The 23,173-nt window shown below is 44.6% G+C and overlaps 1 protein-coding gene across 1 annotated transcript in view; it reads left to right on the top strand.

Moving 5' to 3' along the window:
* Ntrk2 (neurotrophic receptor tyrosine kinase 2) overlaps nucleotides 1–23,173 on the top strand; it is a 320,583-nt gene that overhangs the window by 61,287 nt on the left and 236,123 nt on the right. Inside the window, exons 9-11 of the mRNA XM_051194182.1 lie at nucleotides 3,929–3,964; nucleotides 9,230–9,327; nucleotides 13,918–14,017. Of these exons, the coding sequence (XP_051050139.1) occupies nucleotides 3,929–3,964; nucleotides 9,230–9,327; nucleotides 13,918–14,017 (234 nt within the window). The remainder of the gene's footprint in view (nucleotides 1–3,928; nucleotides 3,965–9,229; nucleotides 9,328–13,917; nucleotides 14,018–23,173) is intronic.

Raw genomic sequence — 23,173 nt, 5'->3', positions numbered from 1 at the left:
TTCATCAGAGCGCGGGATGGTGACGCGCTTGTTTCCAAGCTTGCAGTTCTCTGTCCCACTCATTCAGGAAGAGTGTCTCAGCCAGAATGCTCAGTCACAGTAGTGGGAGGTAGCGACTTCTGCTCCACATTCAGAAGCAGTCCTCTCCTATGCAAGTGTGCTTCAGGGACAAACCGTAAATAAATATCGGAAGTGTTTCCCACAGTTCCTTCCAGTGCTCTTTGTTAAGAGAGTGAACCGGAGATCTCCACAGCACATTGGAGGCCCCAAAGGGGCGGATAAGGTCTGCTATGTTTAGGCTCAGGATCACACTGTGTATAAACCAGTCTCTCCAAGTGAGGAAGAGTAGAATGGAAGCAGAAGCAGGAGGATCTCTGTGAGTTCTAGGTCAGCCTGGTCTACGGAGGCTGCAAAGGCCCTTACTGTTTCCTTAGGCCGTTTATCAGGACCCATTTCATGTCCCCCGTTTGAAAGCACAGAGCCCCACATACTTTCCTGCCAAAAGAAACCAAGACTATGGTTTAGGAAAAGCATGTGATAGACATGATAATTAAGATTCGTCCTTACAGTTCTTTGCATCTCCAGAGTTCTAAGGTTGACTGACTACACCTGTAGAGGCTCCTGAGAGCTTTCTATAGCCAGGCTGTCACCCTCCCTCATCCTGTGGGGGACTCCATTCTGACAGGGAAGAGGAGATTCAGTGATCTGAGAGAATCTGTGGCTGAGAAAGGAATAAACCCTTCGTGCTGTCAGACTCTGGGCTCAGCCTCCTCCTCCTCCCCGGAGGGGGCAGCCTGGCTGTCCCATCATGGGCTACTGGCCACAAGTCGGGAAACACACTGACCCAAAGTAAGGGCTGCCTGCTATAGAAAAATATTTTGTGCTCCCTGTCATAAGGGTTCTTTAGAACGTTTTTAAAGACCACAGAATCTGCCAAATAAAATCAGAGACAAAGACTCATGTGAGCAGCACGTGAGGGGCCGCAGACACGGCTCGGCAGCTGGGTGAATGCAGGTTCAGCTCTTGCAGAGGACCCAGGTTCAGTTCTCAGCACCCGCATATGGCTCACAACCCCTGGTAACACCAATTTCAGGGGACCCGATCCCCTCCTCTGACCTCCATAGGCACCACATGTACGGGGTCATAGACATGCGTGCAGGCAAAACATTAAGAAATGTAGAGTAAATGAATCTCAAAAAGAAGGAAGGGCGTGTTGTGTCCTCCTGGGTCCAGCTGTTGTTTACACCCTGGCGTAGAAGCAAAATGGCTGATTTCCTGTTACCTCTTGTCTCCCTTGTTTATTTTCTTACCCTCTGACTAGGTTTCTACTTAACTGTAGAATCTTACAGTTTAACAAGTCATATTAATTCACTCAGACAGATCTCCAGAAACCCAAAGAAGTGTGGTTGATACCGGAAGCTAAAATGGAGCTGAGGGTGCTGGTGTGTGCGCCTGGGATTCTAGTGTTGGGAGACAGAGGTTGGAGGGAGGGTCACTGCAAGTGAGAGCCACCACCCCCCTCAAAAAATACAAAGGCAAAATGGTAAACAAAATGGGGGTACTTTAGGTTAGTTAACATGGAATGAGGGTGTTGGTAAGTGTTTGAGCTTGACAGAGTCAAGAAAGAAAAACGATGATTTGATCTTGGCCATTTGCAAGGCTCACGCCCTCAGCACCATCTTTGGAGATATTGGCTCTTCTAGTTTATTCTGGAGCCCTGATGGTGCGTGTCTGTGGTGCTGCATGATAAAATAAAAGACCCAGAGACTGATATTGGGGTTCAAGCTTCAAGCAGAAGATCAGAAAAGCAAAGCAGCTGGGTACTTGCTCTTACTCTACCTCAGATAGAAATGAGATCCTGGCTCCACCAAACCTCAGACTGAAGCCTCTCCTCAGTGTGGCTGGAGAATCCTGAGACTTCAATGTCTTCCTGTCCTCAATGTGGCTGCAGAATGAATCCTGATACTGACTACTGAAGCCTCCCCCTCATGTCTTTTATACCCATCTAGTTCTGAGATTAAAGGCGTGCCACCCCAAGGGCTGAGATCATCTTTGTGGGAGTTCTCTTTAGGACTGGATCACTCTTGTGTAGATCTGGGTGGCCTCCTACTCTGCCTCTTAATCCTAAATCCTAGGATTAAAGGCGTGTATCACCACTTCCTAGCTTCTGGAAACAACAGCAAACTTAGCGATTGCTGCTCCTGCATGGTTTCATTGTCCGGTCCATCACCGCCCCCTAAACTTTACGACTGATGTAATTTTTCCTTGTCAGCAAGTTTGAATGTAGCTTTGTGGCAGCTCTTGATAGCAGGAGCATGATGCAACGATGAGTGGAAAAATGCAGAGTCTTCTAGGTTGTGGTCTAACCTGTTTATTTATGAAAATCTGCTTTGTTGAATTTATGTCATGTTCTTGGATCTTCCTAGGGGTTTTGTGTGTTAGGCGGTGCCCCCGTGGTTCAGGAGTGTTAGATGGTGCCCCACCTGTGGGGAGTATTTGGTGTACGATCTGAGATAATAGTTGCATGGACAGCTGGAAGATGACTTCTCCCTTGGAGCTGTGAAACTTCCCCCAAGAGTCAAAACCATTACCGTGGAGGCAGAGCAGAGGATGTCTTACAAATGACATGGGGAGTTGAAACGCTCAGGCTCCTCACTGTTTAATTCACCATGTGATCCCCAGACTGCCTGCAGGCAGCCCCCAAGTCAGACTCTTTTCATGGTGCTATAATTCTAAGGATAGGTATTTTGATAGTATATTCCAAAACTATTTCAAAAATGATATTGGCAGTGATGATAGTCATCAACATGTAATTGAAATTTCCTTGAATGATTGATTTTTGTATAAACTAACACAGTATGGTCATAGGTGGCTGCACAGGTTGTATAATGTGCATTTTGGGGTGACGCTGTTCATATGGACTCCAGTGAGAGGTGCATAGAGAGGGCGGTATCCTTCAATTGAATCACATACCCATCCATTTCGTTCTTTCCTCTGGAAAACAGAAATTCTTTTAGTGAAGCATGTTGCAATTATGATTTGATTGCAGGCCATTTCAGTTGTTTATTCATTTAGATTAACCTTAGTTATTATCCACCGGGAACTCAGGAGCTGAAAACCGTTGTGATGCTGTTTTTCTGCTAGGGGCTCAGAAGTGAAATGAATTTGCTTCATGGCCAGAAGTTTCGCTGTTGATAGGCAAAGACAGTGAATTTCACAATCACTCAAGTGTTAGGATGAAGCCTATTTCCAAGCTCACTTTCCCACAGATAATATGATCAAGTTGGCGATTTTACAGCGGTGCAAATGAGGAATTTGTTATGTGTTTGTATTTATCTCTGGTAGAAAAATTTATTTATGACCTCATACTAGTTGACGATGTTAGTAGGGAGATGTAGTTTATGTCTCTGTGTTATTAGGACAAGGAGACTCTAGACTCATCCTTGTTCCTGGAGAGGTGGGTTGAGAAACTAAAGTGTTTGCATGAGGCTCATAGCACGGACCTGGGTGTGAATGGATCTGGGATGCATAACCTGACAGTAACCCCCAAACATCAGAGAATAATAAAATGCTGTGAAAATTACCGTCTTTGAAATAAAACCATGGAAACTATGGTTACATAGCCAACTGTATAATGGAAATAATACAGGAGAAAGGGCCAAAGTGAACTAATTTTTTCCAAACCGATTTCTCGGTTTCTTTTGCTTTGTCGTGGTGGCGGGGGCTATGGAATTGGAGGAAGGAGGTGAGAGCTTTATCTGTAGGGAGATCAAAACCTCACTCTTACAGACTTGTCCTTGGAGACTGTCTATCTGGCTATAAAAACTTCAGGGCGTATGTAACATATATTGCTTGGTAGAGCTAAGTGATTTTTTTTTTAAACTGTAAAATGTGTACTTACAACTCTTTAATGTGTTTTGCTTTCCAGAGACAAACCCAAATTATCCTGAAGACCTCTATGAAGGTAGCTATCATGTTTCTTCACTCTGTATTTTTTCAGAATGTTTGTGTGTAACGTAATAAATCAGCTAGAAGAATACCTGTAAGCTGAGTTAAATACACATTTTTAAGTGCTATGTGGGTCAAAATAATATCTCAAGTATCGCCCAGTATTGATGGCTCTTTTCCCCTGGCGTTTACAGTGCCTGTAAATAGCACTTTCTTTCTCAGGTTCTCTTCTTGGAAGCAGTAAATCCATTCTGCTCTTACAGACATCGTGTTTCCGTAATTGGGGACTAATTACCTGTTTAAAAGCCATGGCAACCAAGGGAAGGGAGGTGGATCACCTTCAGGCCATGACAGGAACACATATGAAACTGCTTCTTGTCCAGTGCAGAGGGCCACTCATGGACAGAGCTTCAAAGGGCCTGCCTGGGGCAGCTGGCCCAGCCACTGGATGGTGTCATCAGGACTCCTTGTCCCTACTGCACCTTTCACCATCCACTGATGAGCTTTGCTGGGGACTGGTTCCCTCTGTGGTGTGAGCGGATGCTGTGGAGTGACTGACCCAGCCATGTGTTATGAGTAGGTTTTTCTGCTGGCTGGTCTGGTCTCAGAGCCGCGCCAGCCCCAAATAACACACAGAGACTCTGTAGCAATATATAATTCTGTTGGCCAGTTACTAATTTCTTGTTGGCTAGCTCTGTCTTAAATATTAGCTCATTTCTATTAATCTAAGTACTTCCATGTGGTCTTATCTTACCGGAGAGAGGGGCTGGCGTTGTTCTCTCTCAGTCCTCCATCTTGGATCTCCTCCCTACTCTTCCGTAATCCTCCTCGTCTCCTAGTCCCACCTATCGTCCTTTCCTATTGGCCAACAGTGCTTTATTCATTAACCAATACAAGAAACATATTTACAGAATGGCATCTCCCATCATCTCCTCTTTTCTGTCTAAAATACAAAGGGTTTTAACCTTAGCATAGCAAAATATATCACACAACAGTTATCAAATAAGATTCACAGTTAACAATATTTAGTCCATTAACATTTAGTAAGACTTAAAGAAAATATTCTATTATCTATCCTATCTTTGTGTATCTAAAGTCCTATATGTAACTTATCTTTAATCCTAAGTAAGGAAAACTGTAACCATAACTATCAGTCTTCAACTCCATCAAAGACCACAGAAGGATAATATATAAACTCTAGAAATGACAGAGACATCTCACTGCCTGGTCAGTCACTAGAAGTTCTTCTGTAAAGTTCCATCTTCAGCCTGTAGGCCATAGTGTGTCTGGCAGACTCCTCAGCAAAGCAGGAAACTTTAAACTGTCTACCTGTATTGGCAGTTTGTCAGTCACTTTTCTCTATGTCCTGTAGACTGTCTAGCAGACTTTTCTTCCATGAAGCAGGAACCCTGTAGCAATGTCCATCTTGAATCAGCAGTCACTTTTCTGTGGGTCCTGCATGTCCAGTTGATACAGCATAAAGTCAAACAGTCAAGAAAAGAGCAGTATCTTGTCCAAATGGCTAGTCTTGCCATATTGAAAGCAAACTTCATAATGCCTTTCTTCGATGTCCATCTTTCTTTCTGAAGCAGGTGGTGTTGCCAGGAACAATTATGTCTCACTGTCAAGAATAACCCTAAACCATTTTAAATGCCATATTCTGTAGGTCTTTGAAAGGTTTGAAGAATGCCTATTCATCTCAAGTACATCTCTGTATATCTAGAAATCCTAACAAACTTAACTCTAAGTTTTGACTATCATTGGTAACTATCTATAATCTGTGCTAAATTATATATTACATTTCTAAATGAGCTATATAAACACAATACCTAAACAAGAGGAGAAATATATATATATCACAAAATTGACCTTAAATTTGTATCAGTAAATGAAACTCCATTTCAAAACAAAGTATTCATATCTATACCATAATCCCCTTACCTTTAAAAGAATTGGTTGTGATCATTAACCATTTATAACCAAACCCATTTAAATGAAAATAAACATTTATAGATAATATTTGGGTATTAGGGCGTCATTCTTTCCAAACGTCTTCCTGTTGGTAGGGGGCGCTGTCATAGAGATCCTAAGAAGATGCAGAAATCTTTGCTGTAGTCTACAAGACTGCCTTGTCCCAACTGTTTTGAATGTTGGATCACCTGGAACACTGTTTCAGGGGGTCTGGCTTGATCAGATCATGTTAGTCTAGAAAGAATCCACAGTTTTTTATTTTCTGTGGAAACAAAAATAGAAATCCTTTTCCCTAGTAACCTGTCCTTAGACTTAAATTTTGGAGTCAAAGCATTTTTAAAATATATAAATTGAATTAATCCAGCAGTATTTCTTTTAATAGTTGTTGTTATTTCCTCAGCAGTCAAACAATTTAAAGACAACAGAACAGCATATAGTATCCAAAGTTTCTCTGTGCTTTTCATCTTTATGTGGCTTTTTTATTACTCTGTTACTTTTACTTCTATTTTTTTTCATTTTTTTTTTGAGACAGGGTTTGTCTGTGTAACTTTTATCTGTCCTGGAATTAACTCTGTATACAGGTTTACTTTGAAATCACAGAGTGTTGGAGTTAAAGGTGTGTGCCACCACACCCAGCTACTCTCTGTCTTTTTAAAACCATTTTATTCTTTTTCTTTTCAAGCCTACATATATTTTAAAACACACTGTAAAGCTTTTGAGGTTTTTCTTCATTTGAATCTGTCTTTACTGTAAATCTTTACCTTTTTCTCTCCACAAGTCTTTTATCTGGTAAACAACAACATTGCTAACATGCAAGCCATAGCTGTACTAGCCCCAGTCTATCCAAGATGGCGGCAGGTACTTTTACAGCCAGAACTGAGAGCTGTGCTCACTGCCTTGGTCTGTGCTGCCATCCAGCAGCATGCTGTAGGATTGGAGATGTGGTCACTGCCATTGCCAGCTCTCTTACACACCATTCAGTTGTTAGCAGAGATCTTTAAAAGCCCTGCGGGTTTTGTTTTGTTTTGTTTTTGCAGCTTATGCTGAGTCAGGAATCCTCCCTTAAAGGAGTCGCACAAGTCTCTGCTTGTCTCTCACAAAACAGAGTCCAACTGAGAAAAATGCTGCTACCAAGAAGCCTTGCTTGTCTCTGCTCTTTTGTTTCTAAGCTCTTTAAAGCTTTTGTTAAGTTTTAAGTGGAAGTTCTCAGGTCTGTCTCCTCCTTCCTCCTTCCTCCTTCCTCTTTCCTCCTTGTCTCCTTGTCCCGCCTATCTTGCTTTCCTATTGGCCAATAGTGCTTTATTCATTAACCAATAAGAGAAACATATTTACAGAATGGCATCTCCCATCAGCCATGGTCCATCTAACCTTTCTTATTACATAGCCTTGAGTTGCTAAACCCATCCCTGGAGTGCAGGCCAATTTTCCTGGGGGTGGGGGGGGAATTAAAACCTAAGAAGAGTGAAGTTCTTTCAGGAACATGGAAGAGGAGGGACCCAAAAGCTACATTAGTGAAGATTAGCTGCTCGTCTCTCCTCTGCTTGTTGGTTCAATGCCAAGGGTGCACTGATGGGCACAAACATGCTTTAGTGCAAACTTCCCAACGGCCATGGGATCAAGGAGCCACCGAATTTAGACAGGTGACAGGCTTTGTTTTGAGCTTGGGACTAAAGTTAAAAATGTTTAAAATTAGATTAGCTGGAATGTTATATTTTTACAAGTCCTTTGTTCCTTACTTTTGCACCTGCTTGTTCATGTTATCTGGCATCCCTGTAGCATGCCCTTCGGTGTCCATGATCATATTCAGCATTCACTGTGCAGAGAGGATGGACACTAGATAAGCTACAGACCACCCTATGCTGATCACATGTGTATTTAACTCCAGCTGATTTGAACTGGGAACTTCTCTGTGTTTGCATGCTAATTTACGTTGCATCCAAGTTGTGGCTTAGCTGACTCTTGTGCAAGTGATTTGAATGTGTGCTTTTATTTGACCTGTTGGGACTTTAAGAAAAACACGTCTCAGATTAGCCCATACAGCATGAGGTTTGAACAGTGATTTTTACGTTTTAAAATTATGTTTTGAATTTCTTTTCAGTAACTTCAAAACATTAGAAATGTCATCTTTCCCGTGGCCTCCTTTTCCACTTCGGGCCTTTTGGCTAAGATGCCATGGTTTTAAACTAGCGACATTTAAAATGGTCTACATTTTGCCTGGCTACTTGGCTATACTACAAAGAAAAATTAGTAAATAAATGATGTCTGCTTATGTTTGAAATCAGTGAGTTTTAAGATATTCCAAATAAACATTGTTAAAATTCGGGTTTTGGCATTAAGAATACAACAACAAACAAAGAAAATAAGTGCTTTTTTTCTGTTATTTTTTTCACTTGCATTCAAAGGACTATGCTGTTAATAAAAATGTAATTTGAATTGTTTGCCCTGAAGCCAGCATGATGATCCTACCAAGGGGAGCTTGGCTGGGGCTGAGCTAATGAAGTGGCTTTTGCCGGATGAAAAGGAGGGGCGCTGTTCTAGCTAGAACTTCAACACAGACACAGTCAACTGTCTGCAGTCAGTGTGCTGGCAGTTTTCTGTGATCAGTAATAAGAACAAATCAGTCACCTAATCCATGCAGACTAAGGCTGGCCTAGAACATGCCAACAGACTTTAGGATTTATGGCAACCAAGACATGTCTGTGTGCCTAGTTATTTTGCTGGCCTATTCAATGGAATATTGGTGTGTCTGAGCTCTTCTGATAATTCCTCCGTGGACCTAAGTTCTACCCTGGTGCTCACACCAGGCTGCATCTGAAGGCCTCGTCCTATTCTCCTGCCCAGACATCGGTGTTTCCTTTCCATCTGGGAGGCTGTGTGGCTCCGATTCCCTAAGCCTCATCATCTCACTCTCAAGCTTTGGAACTGGCAGCCAGATCTGCCCTCCAGAGAGTTCACGTGAAAAATACCCCTGGCCCCCATTCTTGTTTGTTTTAAAGATGGCATCAGTAAGGCCATGATGCTTCCGCCCTTCAGAGCAAAGGAGGAGTCTTAAAGCAGGTTCAGAATGACAAGCAGAACTGAGACAGGGGGAGGGAAAATGAACGCTCTTGCCCAGCTTTTGTGTGGTCTCATCCCTGCGTGCATTGGGCAGAGGAGCCAGGCGCATTCCTGCACAGCCAGGCTGTCCTGACAGTGGTTAGGACTCTCTGGATCTGTCTTGCCTTGTGTGGGATCTCACTGTGGCCCTGTGCGTGTTGGCAGCCCACTGATGACTTCTTATTCCTCCTCTTTCTCTTGTCTCCAATTGAAGACTGGACAGCAGCAACCGACATCGGGGACACTACGAACAAAAGCAACGAAATCCCTTCCACAGATGTTGCTGACCAAACCAATCGGGAGCATCTCTCGGTGAGTGGGGTAGACAGGCACCTCCTGGGTTGGTTATGACAATTCTAGACACTTACACGCTAGAGGAATTGTCACTGCTTCCCTAAGACATGGTTTGCAAGTAGGGTTAGGCCTTACATTTTTAACCAGGCTTGGAAAAGTATCCAAAGAGGAATAGTGCTTTGTGACAGGAAAGTCCTATGAAATTCAAAATTTTAATTAGTTTTTTATTATATTATGTGGATGAGACGATCAGACTAGGTTGCCAGCAGCTATTATAGTTGCAATGCCTTCACGATGCCTTCAACGTTTCTGTCAGCAGTTCCTGTCAGCATCTTGTCCTGTAACTCTTCTTCTGATACAACAGTCTTCCCTGTAAGCAGAAATTATTTATGCATCAAATGTCTACACCATACATAACTGAAATTTTAAAAATTTCCACAAAATGGAAAATAACATTTTATCTTACATTTTTCTATATGCCCCTGGGTTAGAAAATGCAGTGCGCACGTGCGCGCGTGCACACACACACACGTATATATTCGTGATAGGGTTTCTCAGTGTAGTCTTGGCTGTCCTGGAATTCACCCTGTAGCTTTTAACATTGTGCTCACCACTCCTGCCTTCCTGTGTCAGTTTTAACATCATGTGTCAATCACACATGGCAGCTAGCATAGCTCATTCTGCTTCGGTGTCTTGGGTACACTCTTAGGTTTTTCAAATGATGCAATGGGAAACCATTTGACAAAGAACAAGAACTTAAACAATTTAGCAGGGAAGGCAAGCAGCAAGCTCTGCAGCCAGTTTCCTCTGTCATTCTTGTACCGGGGGATGCATTTGGTTATGTAAGTCATCTTTGTGCGTGTGCGTGTGTGCGCACGTGTATGTGTGTGTATGTGTGTGCGCATGTGTGTACGCATGTGTGCGCATGTGTATGTGTGTGTACGTGTGTGCACATGTGTATGTGTGTGTGCACGTGTGTATGTGCGTGTGTATGAGTGTGTGTATGTGTGTGTGCATGTGTATGTGTGCGTGTGTATGAGTGTGTGTGCGTGTGTGTGTACCTGTGTGCATGTGTGAGTATGTGGTGTGCACTTATATGATGAGTGTGTCTATGTTTGGGTGTGCCTCGGTGTTTGTGTGTAGGTTACAGGACCACTTTCTGCTGTGGTTCCAGGGCTTGGGTTTTTTACCCTTGGAATCACCTTGCCCACCCAGTAGCCACTTTTTCTCACTGGGAAGGACACGTTCTAAGATATCTAGCAGATGCTTGAAATTTCAGGTAGTTTGAAACTTGGCTGTGTTTTTTTTCCTACAAAAATCCACAATAAAGTTTGATCTATAAACTAGGCTTGGTAAGAGATTAAAGGCACCAATAAAAATTTAGCAATTATAACAGCGTAGTCTCAGTCATTTTGCTTGCAGACACTACTGAACATTAGCTCTGCAACGGCATGCCAGTGTTTCTTACGGTGAGTGAGGACAATGGTGATTAGCGAACACACCAGTGGTCCACGCAGTGTGGGTATGTTAGGCATGCTTGAAGGAGATGGATTTGGTTAGAAGAAGGTGGTTCACCAGCACTCACAAAGGAAGCCTTGCCACTCAGTGAGTGACATGCAGGCTGGTGAGGCTAAGTCCATACCCAGAGTTTTGCTGAAGTGTCCCGAAACACTGAGGAGCTCTGATGCGGCAGAAGGACCGCTATCAGACTCTTGCACAGCCAGGCCGTTGCCGGTGGCCTTTGGGTGCTTTGTGACTGACTTAGTGCTGTTCTTATCTGACTCCAGACAGTGGAGCTGCACAGTGATTACCCTTGCATTTTTATTTTTCTGTCTTCATTGTGAACCAGACACTGGTGAATAAACTACAGGTTTCTTTTTCTCTTTTTAAAATATCTGGGCAGACTGGTTCAATTCCAATCTGTGTGACCTTGGGATGTTTATTTGCATTTTTATGAGTTTTAGTTTTGATAGTGTCTTCATCCGTACCACCGTCATCTTAATTATTATGTTATTTACTGGTTAGTTCACTGTATGAACCCACCGAGGATTCTACAGTCCTCAAGCCAGAGAACTATTAAACGTGAAGATTACGAGAAGCAGAGGGGTATGTCTGAATTTCACACCCAGGGTATGCTATGCTGTAGTAACAGACATCCCCACAGCTTAGTGGCTAAACACCATCAGGGTTTCTCTCCCTGCCTGTGTTACTGGGAGTCTCTTCAGCCTCGTCCGCCCTGACTGTAGCACCTGGCTGACTTGGTTTTCATTACATTAGGGAGAAAGCTTCAGAAGCAGGAACAGCTTTGACACTGTTGGTTTTGGGGATGCGTAACTCTAAGGACTGGCCCCGGTTGATGGTGAGCAGACTCCTGGCGTTTATCCACTAGGACCACCCCAAGCCCCACGACAAAACCTAGAGTTGCCGAGAGCCTTTGAGTGGCAGCGCCATTGCTTGTTGATAACCGGGACCTTTGACTGCACCTCAGATTGGCAAGGACAGTCTCCACCCTTGTTAACACCAGTTTCAGTGAGTGTGAGAAGGCAGGGAGTGCATTTTCCAGAAACAGGAGCCAAGATCAATTAGGTAAGGGGTATAAATGATTACCTTAGAGGGAAAATAATACTGCTTTAAAGGATGTCCCACAGAGTGAACGACACACAGCATTTATGTTTTTTAGTGATAGTAAGCACTGTCAAAGGGCAGCATCAGTTTTTATGAGCAAAGCTTTATTAGAACATGACCTTGTAAAAATTTTTTTTCCCCACATCTTTTATGGCTGTTTTCAACTTACACCGTAGAACCGAGTTCTTGCTACAGAGGCCATGTGCCTAGCAGAGTCTAAGTACATTCTGTCTGACAGAGTGTAACAGAAGTTTGCCAACCCCCTGAACCTTGGTGTGCCGGTTGATTTTTGTCAGTTGACACAAACAGACTCACCTGGAAAGACAGACCCTCAGGTGAAGGATCGCCTCCACCTGATTGGCCCAGGGGCATGTCTGTGGGGCGTTTTCTTGATTGATTGTTGATATGGATTAATTGTTGGTGGAGCCACTTGGTGGGTGTTCTGGGATGTGTAGGAAAGAGAAATGAACAAAGCCATGGGGAGCAGAGCGGTAAGCTGTCTTCCTCCACATGCTTCCTGCCTCAGGCTCCCACCATGGCTCCCCTTAAATTGTAATATGAAAAAAAACCCTTCCTTCCTGGGTTGCTTTTAGTCATGGTGTTTACCACAGCAACAGAAAGAAAACTAGGATTCTTCATCTTTGTTTCTACAAAGTCACTGTGTCCTTCAAGTAGCAAGAGGCTCCTATGTCCCCAGGGAAGCAGAGGTGGCAGTGGGCACCGAGTTTCCATTGGCACCTCTGTCTGGGGTTGTGACAGAATTCACACAGCCACACGTTCTACTTGCATAACTCACAACTTGTAATTCCGTTTTTAAAGACGTAAAAGCCCTTTTCTGGCCTGTGTCATCCAGTGATGTCCACCTCCAGTCCTGTTCAGGGCTGTGACATACTGTAAAACACTGCTCTGCTTCCAGCATGCCCTGGCTCCTACAAGCTGTGACATTAACTTAAAAAAGGGTGTTCACCATGAACAACTTTTAATCATGTAAAAAGTAATCAGAATAGTAAAATCAACCCCACTGTATCTTTGACTAGCATCAAACTATTAATATATTTCCATCCATCACCTCTTCCTTCTCCTTCCCCTTTCCTTTGCTCTGGATGGGTGGGTGGGTGGGTGGGTGGATGGGTGTGTGGGTGGGTGGATGGGTGGATGGATGGGTGGGTGGATGGGTGGGTGGGTGGATGGATGGATGGGTGGGTGGGTGGATGGATGGATGGGTGGATGGGTGGGTAGATGGATGGGTGGGTGGATGGATGGGTGGATGGATGTGTGGGTGGATGGATGGATGGATGTGTGGGTGGGTGGGTAGATGGATGGGTGTGTAGATGGATGGGTGGGTGGGTGGATGGATGGATGGGTGGGTGAGTGGATGGATGGATGGGTGGGTGGGTGGATGGATGGGTGGATGGATGGATGGGTGGGTGGATGGGTGGGTGGGTGGATGGGTGGGTGGGTGGATGGGTGGGTAGGTGGATGGGTGGGTGGATGGATGGGTGGATGGATGGATGGGTGGATGGGTGGATGTGTGGGTGGATGGATGGGTGGGTGGGTGGGTGGATGGGTGGGTGGGTGGATGGGTGGGTGGGTAGATGGATGGGTGGGTGGGTGGGTAGATGGATGGGTGGGTGGATGGATGGGTGCGTGGGTGGATGGATGGATGGATGGGTGGGTGGGTGGGTGGATGGATGGATGGATGGATGGGTGGGTGGGTGGGTGGGTGGGTGGGCAGATGGGTGGGTGGGTGGGCAGGTGGATGGGTGGATGGATGGATGGATGGGTGGATGGGTGGGTGGATGGGTGGATGGATGGAGTCACAGACCTGATTATTCACGCAGTATCATTTGAGGTCCATTCATAAGTTTAGAGTAGGCATCACAATAGCAAGTGTTCAGGAAATGCTAGCTGCCATGGCCATCACTGTCATCTCAGTGCAGGGAATGGCTTTGCAAGCTCATCACAGCCGTGTCCTCTCTCCAGGTCTATGCTGTGGTGGTGATTGCGTCTGTGGTGGGATTCTGTCTGCTGGTGATGCTGCTTCTGCTCAAGTTGGCAAGGCATTCCAAGTTTGGCATGAAAGGTAAGCAGAACCATGCTTATTTTGCTTCTTAAGTGGACTCATTTTTGGCTCATGACTAATGCTAATTATCACTAAAGGAGGAAGTGGCTGGATTTATGATGACTGGTTTTTAAGTTGGAAAAATAGCAACAAGGGCATAATACTACAGATCAAGACAGAACAAACTCATGATTACTCAACACTGCCCACTTTTCTGAGAACACAGTTGTCCCAGGAAGCATGGACTGGTTTCTGCAGGATGGACTAGCTCAGCAGTGTAGGCGTGGGACAGTGCTTCTGTGTTCCTATTGTCCTCAGGTGAAGTCAGGGACAGGGAGAGACTATCGACAGTCATGGGCACATGTGCCATTTCCGTTGTATGCTGGGATTACCAGTCTTCCATCACCTGCTTATATATTCTCATTTTTTTTTTTTTTTTTTGGAAAATTAACACCACTAGAAGCAAAATAAGGAAAGCCACCGTGGTAGAGTGAGCAGTGCTTGGGCTGGTTCCTATGTATGTGGGGACAATTCCCAGGGCTGAGAGCCCATAGTCATGTTACCATGAGCAGATAAGTGATTCCCCTTAGGCTAATGGATTGTGTTGAGGGGTGGGCATGAGGAGACACTTGAACATGTGCTTTCATATAAAAGTGAAGAGTCCCCGTGACTGAAGCATTTGCTGTGATATTTGAACCTATGAGATTACTGTACTTTGTGTGGTCTCTGACAGCTTGGGACTGTGGGTGCCTTGGAGGGAAAGCTGTAAAGAGCATTTGGCAGAGGATGGGGGCTGTGGGTGCCTTTACCTGTGTGGTCAGTGTCAATGGCTCTGACCCTGCTCGTCGCTTGGAAAGGGATGCTGAAGCAGCAGTATCTTGGCCAGCGTAATGGGCCCAGGAAGGGATGTTCCTTTCTGCTGTTTCCTCCCCTCCTGCTTTTGGTGACTGAGATGGAGATTTCTCAGTTGTCATCTATTCAGACATAAAATAAAACGTGATAAAACCTTTCCAATCTTACTGTGACCATCTCTTAGTCTGTGGTAGTCCCTTAGGGGAGAAGCCCTTTCCTTACTCTGGTATACTAGCAGGGAGATCTGGGAGGAGGCTGTACCGAGTGGCTGGAGTTATTGTGCCGTGGCTCCCTGAGCCTAAATGGGTGCCAGAAACCTACAGGGAAACCAGTATTGCAGGGCTTCCTCCAGATATAGTCGGGTCTGCGTGGATCAGAAAACTGGCATCCTAACAGTTTTCGGGGCTGCTCATGCTATTATCACCCGAGCCTTGAAAGTCGTTAATCCCAGGTCATGGATGTGGACTGCCACATCTCTCTCCTAGTGTGACAGTGTGAGGTTGCCATGCAATCCAAACAGCCATTTCTCCCCAAGCCACCAGCTGGACTAGCTGTCTGCTCCCCCACGTGCTGGGTGCGAACCCTGAGCATTTATGTTTCTCATCTTCACCAGGTGCTTTATTGCCTTGGGGGCATTCTGAGAACGTGTCCCCAAGCACAGCTTACACTGGAGAGCAGCAGGCTCTCGAGGCCGAGACTCCTTTCTTGAAGGATTTGACTGGAGGAGTTTCATCTGTGGATTCTTCTGAGAAAGGACATGTCCGAGCCCCTCTGGGAGCTCTTTAGAGGTGCTGGGAATCCTGGGAGTGTGAGTTGGGAAGTCTTCCTGATAATAAGAACTGTCTGTAAACGGCAACCTAGTTTTCTCAGTGACTCAGCCATGGAAGGAGACAAAGGTAGATGTTTGTTTCCAAGAAGGTTGTGTTGCATACTGTAACCCCAGAACTTAGAGCAAACCCTATTTTAAATGGATAATTTGGGTGATTACCATCAAACGCCTGCATTTTTCTGAACACAAGCCAAGGGCGTCCTTAATGAGTCGGGAGGAAGAACTTGCTTGGCCTTGAGCAGGGCAGTCAGTGGTGTCTCCAGGGTTAACAGCTATAGGTGTGTTTTTCTCCCTGACCCCTAAACATAAATAAAAAAGTACATTAACAATGTTGTCTCAAGGACTCACGTTCCTTTTGGAGCAGCTGGGGTTTATTTTATTTTTGATTCCTTCGACGTATCAGTCTGTGGTACGGTGCACATAAACTGACCCCAATCTGAGGCTTTTGCTTAACAAGATGATGCTGAGTACGTCATCTTTGGGGATCTAGAAATTAAGATGGGGCTCATGTGTCAAGCGCAAACAAAACTAAACATAAAGTGGTGTTTAAAAATTAATGTGTTAATGCACTTTCAATGCTGTTAGAGTGAGGATTATGCTCAAAACATATGTCCCGAAATGGGAAGGCTATGCGGACATTGTACTTCTGAAACAATCAGACCAAAATCCCGGTCATGGTTTCTTCGGAGCAGTAGAAGGGACTGCATCACTTGGCCAGAAGTGTGGACTCAGAGAGGGGCAATGGCAAATATGGCTAGGGCAAATGAAGTTTATACCCTTACAAGAGTCTTTAGTGGGGTTTGAACCCCAGTATATTTTCTGTCTCAGGAACAAATCAAGACAGAGAATGGCTGTCAGCCCAACCGTCAGGCATCCAGGGCTTTGTGTCCATGTCGCTGTATTCATTTTGCACAGCTATTAAGGAATAACTAAATATCTGAAACAAGGTCTGTTCGGATCACAGTTAGGAAGTCAGAAAGCTCACCCAGCACACTGCCACCTCTCCTGAGGTGAGGCCTCCCTCCGCCCTTGCCAGACACAGAGGAAGGTTGAACAATGGGGAGACACCAAACCATGCTTCGTCCGGAAGTCGGAAGGGCAGGGTTGTCCGCTCTTCCTCTTTTATCACTCACGCGAACTAACTCATCCTGCAAAGTTAGCAGTAACTCCTTCCGCGGGCAGCGCCCCAGTGACCTAGCCACCACCCAGTAGGGCCTATCTCTCAAACATCCCATTCGACTTTTCAACACTCCCATACTGGCTCTGGTTTTCCAACACGTGGACGTTGAGGGCAGCATCACTTATCTTGCATGTCAACCATCTCGATTTGGGGCATAAGCTTTCAAATCATGAACTAATGGTTTAATCCAGTTGATTTGAAGAGCCTGGGGTAATGCATGCCAGAAACCTCTGGCTGCCATGCTGTAGCAGGGAAAGAAGGACGAGCCTCATGAGTACCCCAAATATTATTTATGAGATTGCTCCCGAGGGAAATGACCTCTACATTGCAAACGGGGGAGTTGTTAAGTGGGGAGTGGGGGAACCCAGCCGGAGAGCTGCGGTGTTGTCTTTGGAGCTGGAACCAAGTGAAGGCTGAGGCTCCTTTGTTCCGATGCCTTGCCTGCTCACTGGAAGCAGGTTGCTGATAGTGTAGCCCAGCACAGGTAGGTACTGACTGTCAGCTCTATCTGTCTGCTCATTATCATTTACTCAGTGCCTAGTCCAGCTGGTACTCAATAAATGCCAATTGAATGAATTATTAGAGACAATTGCCATCTTCATGCAATGTCTGTTGTTAATGGGCAAGGACTTACTCTCTGGACCATAACTCACAGGTGAATGGCTAAACAGAGACTGGGTTTCTTCCTAGTTTTCCAAAGGGACAGACCCCATTGTTGGTTTCTAGTTTCCTGTGACTTGAGACAATTGGAGGTCATTGACAAGAAGTTGTCTGGGCAGGTCCTGTCGCAGGGTACTTGCTTCTAAGTTTGCAAGGCGTACTTTGGTTATCAACTTTGTGTAGGGATGTCTTCAGTTGCTGCCTTGGAACATGTGGCTTTAGGGTTTGTGTCTTCATTCAAACCTGAAGTTGGCAGAATGTCAGCTGGTGACTCACGTTTTGCCATTAACCCAGAATTTATTTTTCACCCTTGCTTGTTTACTATAGTTTAAGCATCTTGTTGCTAATGTCTGATAGGCTATTGGACTTGTGACAGTAACAATGTCAAGTGGTAGATTTTTCTCCTTTCCAATTTCTCCTTTTTATTTCTGTCCAGTTACTTGTTTTGTTGGACATCTAGCTATTATTAGCATAGAGGAGTTCCAAAAAAAGTTACTCTATTAGTGTTTGGCCATGTGCACTGGGTTATTCCTATGCATATTTAATACCAATACATGGAATATGTTGTGAGTCTTCCTACATTTGTGACCGAATTGATATTCCTGTAAGTGTAATTTGATTCTTCTTCTTCTAAGGCTGCCTTCAGTTTATTTCCGTTACTTTTCAATGATATGGCTCTCAGAGAATTTTCAGAGCCTCTTGTTGCTAGGAACAATAGCGGGGACTTGAGCGTGTGGTGAATGCGTGCACTCCTGCTCTGACCCAGGCTCACTTGGATCTCTCATGGCTTCTTGGCCTCTCTGCTCCAGGAGGTAAAAGGGCACACGAGGGGAATGGAAGAATCCATGGCATATGGGTTGGGGTTCTCTGGAGGTTGTTCTGCACTGGGAGGCTGGCCACAGGCAGGGCTAGAAACATCACAAGGAGCCAGCAGGCTTGGAACTTAGCACATGGGTGAGGACCGGGCTTGGCTCTCCGTGTGCTACTTACACTCCCTGAGGGGTGTTTCTTCCTCAGCATCGATGCACCCTTTGGATTCCAGATTGAAATTTCACAGAGGCCCTAAGAGATCACAGGACACGGAGAAGGTGTCTTTTCTCTCTTGGCCTCAGCAGTCAAGAGATCTCGTCTCTGTAGCCCTAGGCTGCGTGTATGCATTGCCGATCTCAGAGCCTCCTTCTTCTTCACACTCAAGCCAGTGCTCCGAAATGACCTAGAGTGTCTTTCAGCACGAAGAATTCCACTCGCTTAAAAACGTTCATAAACACAGCAGGGCTGAAGCTAACTCTGCTGGCAGTTTCCGCCTTTTCTGTGAGCGCAGAACAGTCCAGAAAGTTGAAGAGTTGGAGCCCGACACATATTTGGATCGACTTTTCAAAGAGGAAAACATGTGACCAAAGCCAGAAACACGGTCACACAAACATCTGAAAAGACAAGCTTTTCCACTCGCATTTTTCACTTTTGAAAAAACTCGCAGTGTAGATAAATTAGAACGCTAACAAAAGTTTGTTTTCCAAACTTCCACAAGGCTTAGGAATACAACAGTCAGAACTAGGGAATCCCCATCAGCTTCTTCTTACTGCTGTCCCATTCCCAGATAGAACTAAGGGCCTTTATCTCGCAGCATGCACACGTTATGTAAATGATCAAATACGTAGCGTCGATTTGATGTAGATAATCAGAACATAGCTTCTTTTTTATTCATAACACGGATATTGCGCTGCATATTTCCCGGGGTCACAGTTTACCCTGCAGCCCTTCCTACCAGCTCTTGGGGAGCCACTGGTTGTGCTCCCCAGCATCCTGCCATTAGGTTACTCAAGTCTGAAACCTACGGTCTCGTAGGCTTGGAGCAAGAACTTCATCTTCTCTCCGCTTCCTTTTTGTAGTGGCACATGGGTTAGTAGCTGTCTTAGTCAGCGTACTACTGCTGTGAAGAGACACCATGGCCAAGAAAACATTTACAGAGGAAAGTGTTTAATTGGAGGTTTGCTTACAGTTTCAGACGTTTAGTTCAATATTATCTTGGCAGGAGCATGGTAGCTCTCATGGTGCTAGAGATGTAGCTAAGAGCTATCTCCTGATCTCCAGGGGTGTGGGAGAGAGAGAGAAAGAGTGAGTGAGAGAGAGAGAGAGAGAGAGAGAGAGAGAGAGAGAGAGAGAGAGAGAGAGAGACTGGGACTTTTAAACCTCAAAATCTATTCTGAGAGACACCAACAAGCCACACCTCCTAATCCTTCTCAAATAGTGCCACACCCCAGTGACTAAGCATTCAAATACAGGGGCTTATGGGGGCCATTCTTATTCAAACCACTACAGTAGCTTCCTGTAATGCTACTGAAATACCCAAGACAATCACCTTATAAAAAGAGGAAGTTCTTTCTGGTTCACAGTGTTGAAGGTTTTAGACTATGGTCAGCTGGTCCTGGTTGCTTTTGGCCTGTGGTGGTTCATCATAGTGGGAATGTAGGAAGGGCAAAATTGTGCATCTTCTGACCAGAAAGAATAAGGCAAGGGAGGAGAGTGGGATGCACTGGGATCCAGCTGTCCCTTTGAGGGAGGCCCTGAATAACCCAGATTCTCCTACAGGTTCTCACCACCTCCCGATTGCACCAAACAAAACGAATCCACTTACACACAAGTCTTTGGGGGAACATTCCAGATCCAGGTTTCAGCAGGCAATGCTAATATGCACTTCGCAGAGCCGTTGTCAAAGCAAACTAAGTTTAATTGTTGAAACACAAACATTCCTAGCTTTCGATAATTGCTATATATTCATATGGTTGCTAGTGAACTGTGATTTATTTGACCCATCCTGACATTTCAGTTGTAGTAAATTTCAGAAAATTATTTTATCTATAGACAGAGATGGGTGGAGATGGATGACTGAGAGGAAAAAGCACACACTCAAATGTGAGTGTGAGCAGATGCTTGAACAAGCCCTTTATTTACTGTGTCTTCTAGCAACGGCACACTCGAGGGCACACTTTTATCATTTCAGCCATAGGGACTATTACCAGTCCTCTATATATTTATTTAGATTAAGCTGGTATTTTGATTATGTAAGACCCTCAGAATGAGGAGTCTTCCAGTTTCGGTCGGTACCCCCAAGAACTCAATGTCCAGTCCAGTTGATGCAACACGCAAGAGGCTTTAATGAACAGGAAACGTTTGCGCAAACAAGCTCCTCCAGCACGCAGGCTAAAGAGAAGCCCCCTCCCCTGGGCCCAGGTGTTTTTAAAGGCAAACCCACAAGCTTAGGGAGGGGGTGGGACCCTCTGTCCATTGAGTACGTGACCCTTGGAGGCCAGATAGTCTGCTATTAGGGTCAACAGACCTTAGGGCCTCAGGGTGTGCTAATTAATTTTGTCTGGGCAAACCAGAGTTGCAGCTATCTCTTTGTTTCCTAAGGACCCTATTCACCACCTGTTGACTCACAGGAAAGGAGGGGCAGAAAGGAGGGGCAGTGTGAATTCTTGTTATCTCAGGGCCTTGTGAGAGGAAGTTAGCAAATTCCAATGAACAGATATTGGTTTCCAGGTCAGTCCTTCATTAACTTTTCTCTTTTGTCTTTCAATTAATAATAATGTTAAGAGTCTTTATCATATGAAAAATTGGAAGAAATGGAACATTTATTATTGGTGTGTGTATATAGTATTTTTATGCATTAGTTTTTATTGGTTAAGCTTTTTATAGTCTTTCGTTTTTAAACAATTGTCTTGAAAGTTTTGTTAGTTTGATTTGTAGCCCAGGCCGGCCTCTAACTTGTAGTATACCCTGCCTCAGTCTTCTAAGTGCTGGGATTGAAGTGTGAGCCCCCACATCAGTATCTTTTAACTTTCCAATAATATTTTTGGTGAACAGAAACATTTGCCTTTCGATAGAGACGGATCTGTGATCTTTTCCATCTAACCCACACATCTTCGGAAGGCCTCCTGCTCCAGGCCATAAGCCTATTTCAAACCTTCTCACTTGGTTTGTTCTGTGTGTTCCTAACTTAGTTCCTTGCGTTTTCTGCAATTCCTCCTTTCTCTTTTAATTCTGTGTGAAATACTCATCTTATACGAGACACAGAGAATAAAGGCACTTGAGAAAATTTTAGTGTGACATTTTCAGAATATTATTCTAACGTCATAGACTCAGAAAGTCACTGACAAAACAAAAAGACACTTTGAAGAGCTCGTGATTAGCTCACTGTGGGGACGAGCATGGTGCGTTGTGTGTTCCTCTCCGTGTGAGAGGCATTGGGAGCCTCCCAGAGGGATCTGAGAAAGCAGGTTTACATGAAAAACCTTCACTGTCTTCCCCACAGCCTCAAACTGACTTCGTAGTGTATCTCAGGAATCTTTTAATGGGGAAAACAGTATTTCAATACTCACCAATCCTTGATAATTTCAGATAAAAAGTGTTATAAGTAGTTTTCCCGCCAGCCTGGTCCCACAGCCACATCAGCCCCAAATAACTCACAGAGACTCTGTATTAGATATAAGGCTGTTGGGCCTGTTACTAGCATTTCTTATTGGCTAGCTCTGTCATAAATATTAACCCATTTCCATTAATCGCAGTGTTTCCACATGGTCACATCTTACCGGAGAGAGAGAGTCCTGACCTCTTCTGTCTCAAGTCTCTACATCTTGAATCTCCTTCTACATCTCCCAGAATCCTCCTTGTCTCCTAGTCCCACCTATCTTGCTTTCCTATTGGCCATCAGTGCTTTATTCATTAACCAATAGGAGAAACATATTCACAGAATGACATCTCCCATCAAAGTCGGTTGAAAGAGAGTTAAAATATATTTCGGGAGAAATGACTGGCCCTTTTCCTGTTGTTTGGAGGTGTGAATCCATCCCAGGCTCACAAGCTGCCTTTCCAAAACTCTTCCTACTTAAAAAAAATATTTACTTAATTTTTATTTTTGTGTATATCTATCCCGCATGTGTGCAGAGCCTGTGGAGGCCAGACGCGAGCCTTGGATCCCCGATACAGAGTTGTAGATGGTTGTGAACTTCTCTGTGGGTGCTGGGAACAGAACCTGGGTCCTGCACAAGAGCAGCCAGTGCTCTTACCTACTCAGCCATCTCTCCAGCTCTCTTTGTTGCGTTTATGCCAACATTACATGCATCTATATGACTGCAGAGGATGCTCAGTGTGTATAGATCACTGTGAAGATGTATGGAACTCGAAGGGGTTGATTGATTGATACAGTAGTTCACACAGGAAGCAGAATAATCAGGCATTTTCCCATTGGCCATGTAAGAGAAACTATCTATTTTCATTTTAAATTTTAATTTAATTGTAAAAGTTTATGGGATATGGTATGACATTTAAGTGTTTGAATACAGCTGTTCATAGTTTCTTCGTTAGAGGTGAGGGGGCTTCTCACACTGTGCTAGCAGGTCTTGCTCAATGGTCGGTTGACAGCTTGTGGGGTGGAAGAGTCCATTTTCTCGAAGGATATGTCTCCTGATGAGTCCACTAGGCTCTGGTGGCTGCCCCAGACAACACAAGTTGGAGCGGATGGGTTGTTAAACTTATAAAGAAAAGAGGAAATGGAGAGGGGAAGATATGGGAGGCAGGTCTTGGAGGGGTGGAGTTGGGTGTCGATATGTTTAAAATACATGATACGATGGTTCTCAAAGAATTAAAATAGTGATAA

This window comes from Phodopus roborovskii, unplaced genomic scaffold (genome assembly GCF_943737965.1).
Source record: "Phodopus roborovskii unplaced genomic scaffold, PHOROB, whole genome shotgun sequence".
In the NCBI taxonomy this organism is placed as follows: Eukaryota; Metazoa; Chordata; class Mammalia; order Rodentia; family Cricetidae; genus Phodopus; species Phodopus roborovskii.
This window is presented reverse-complemented; position numbering and strand designations above follow the sequence as displayed.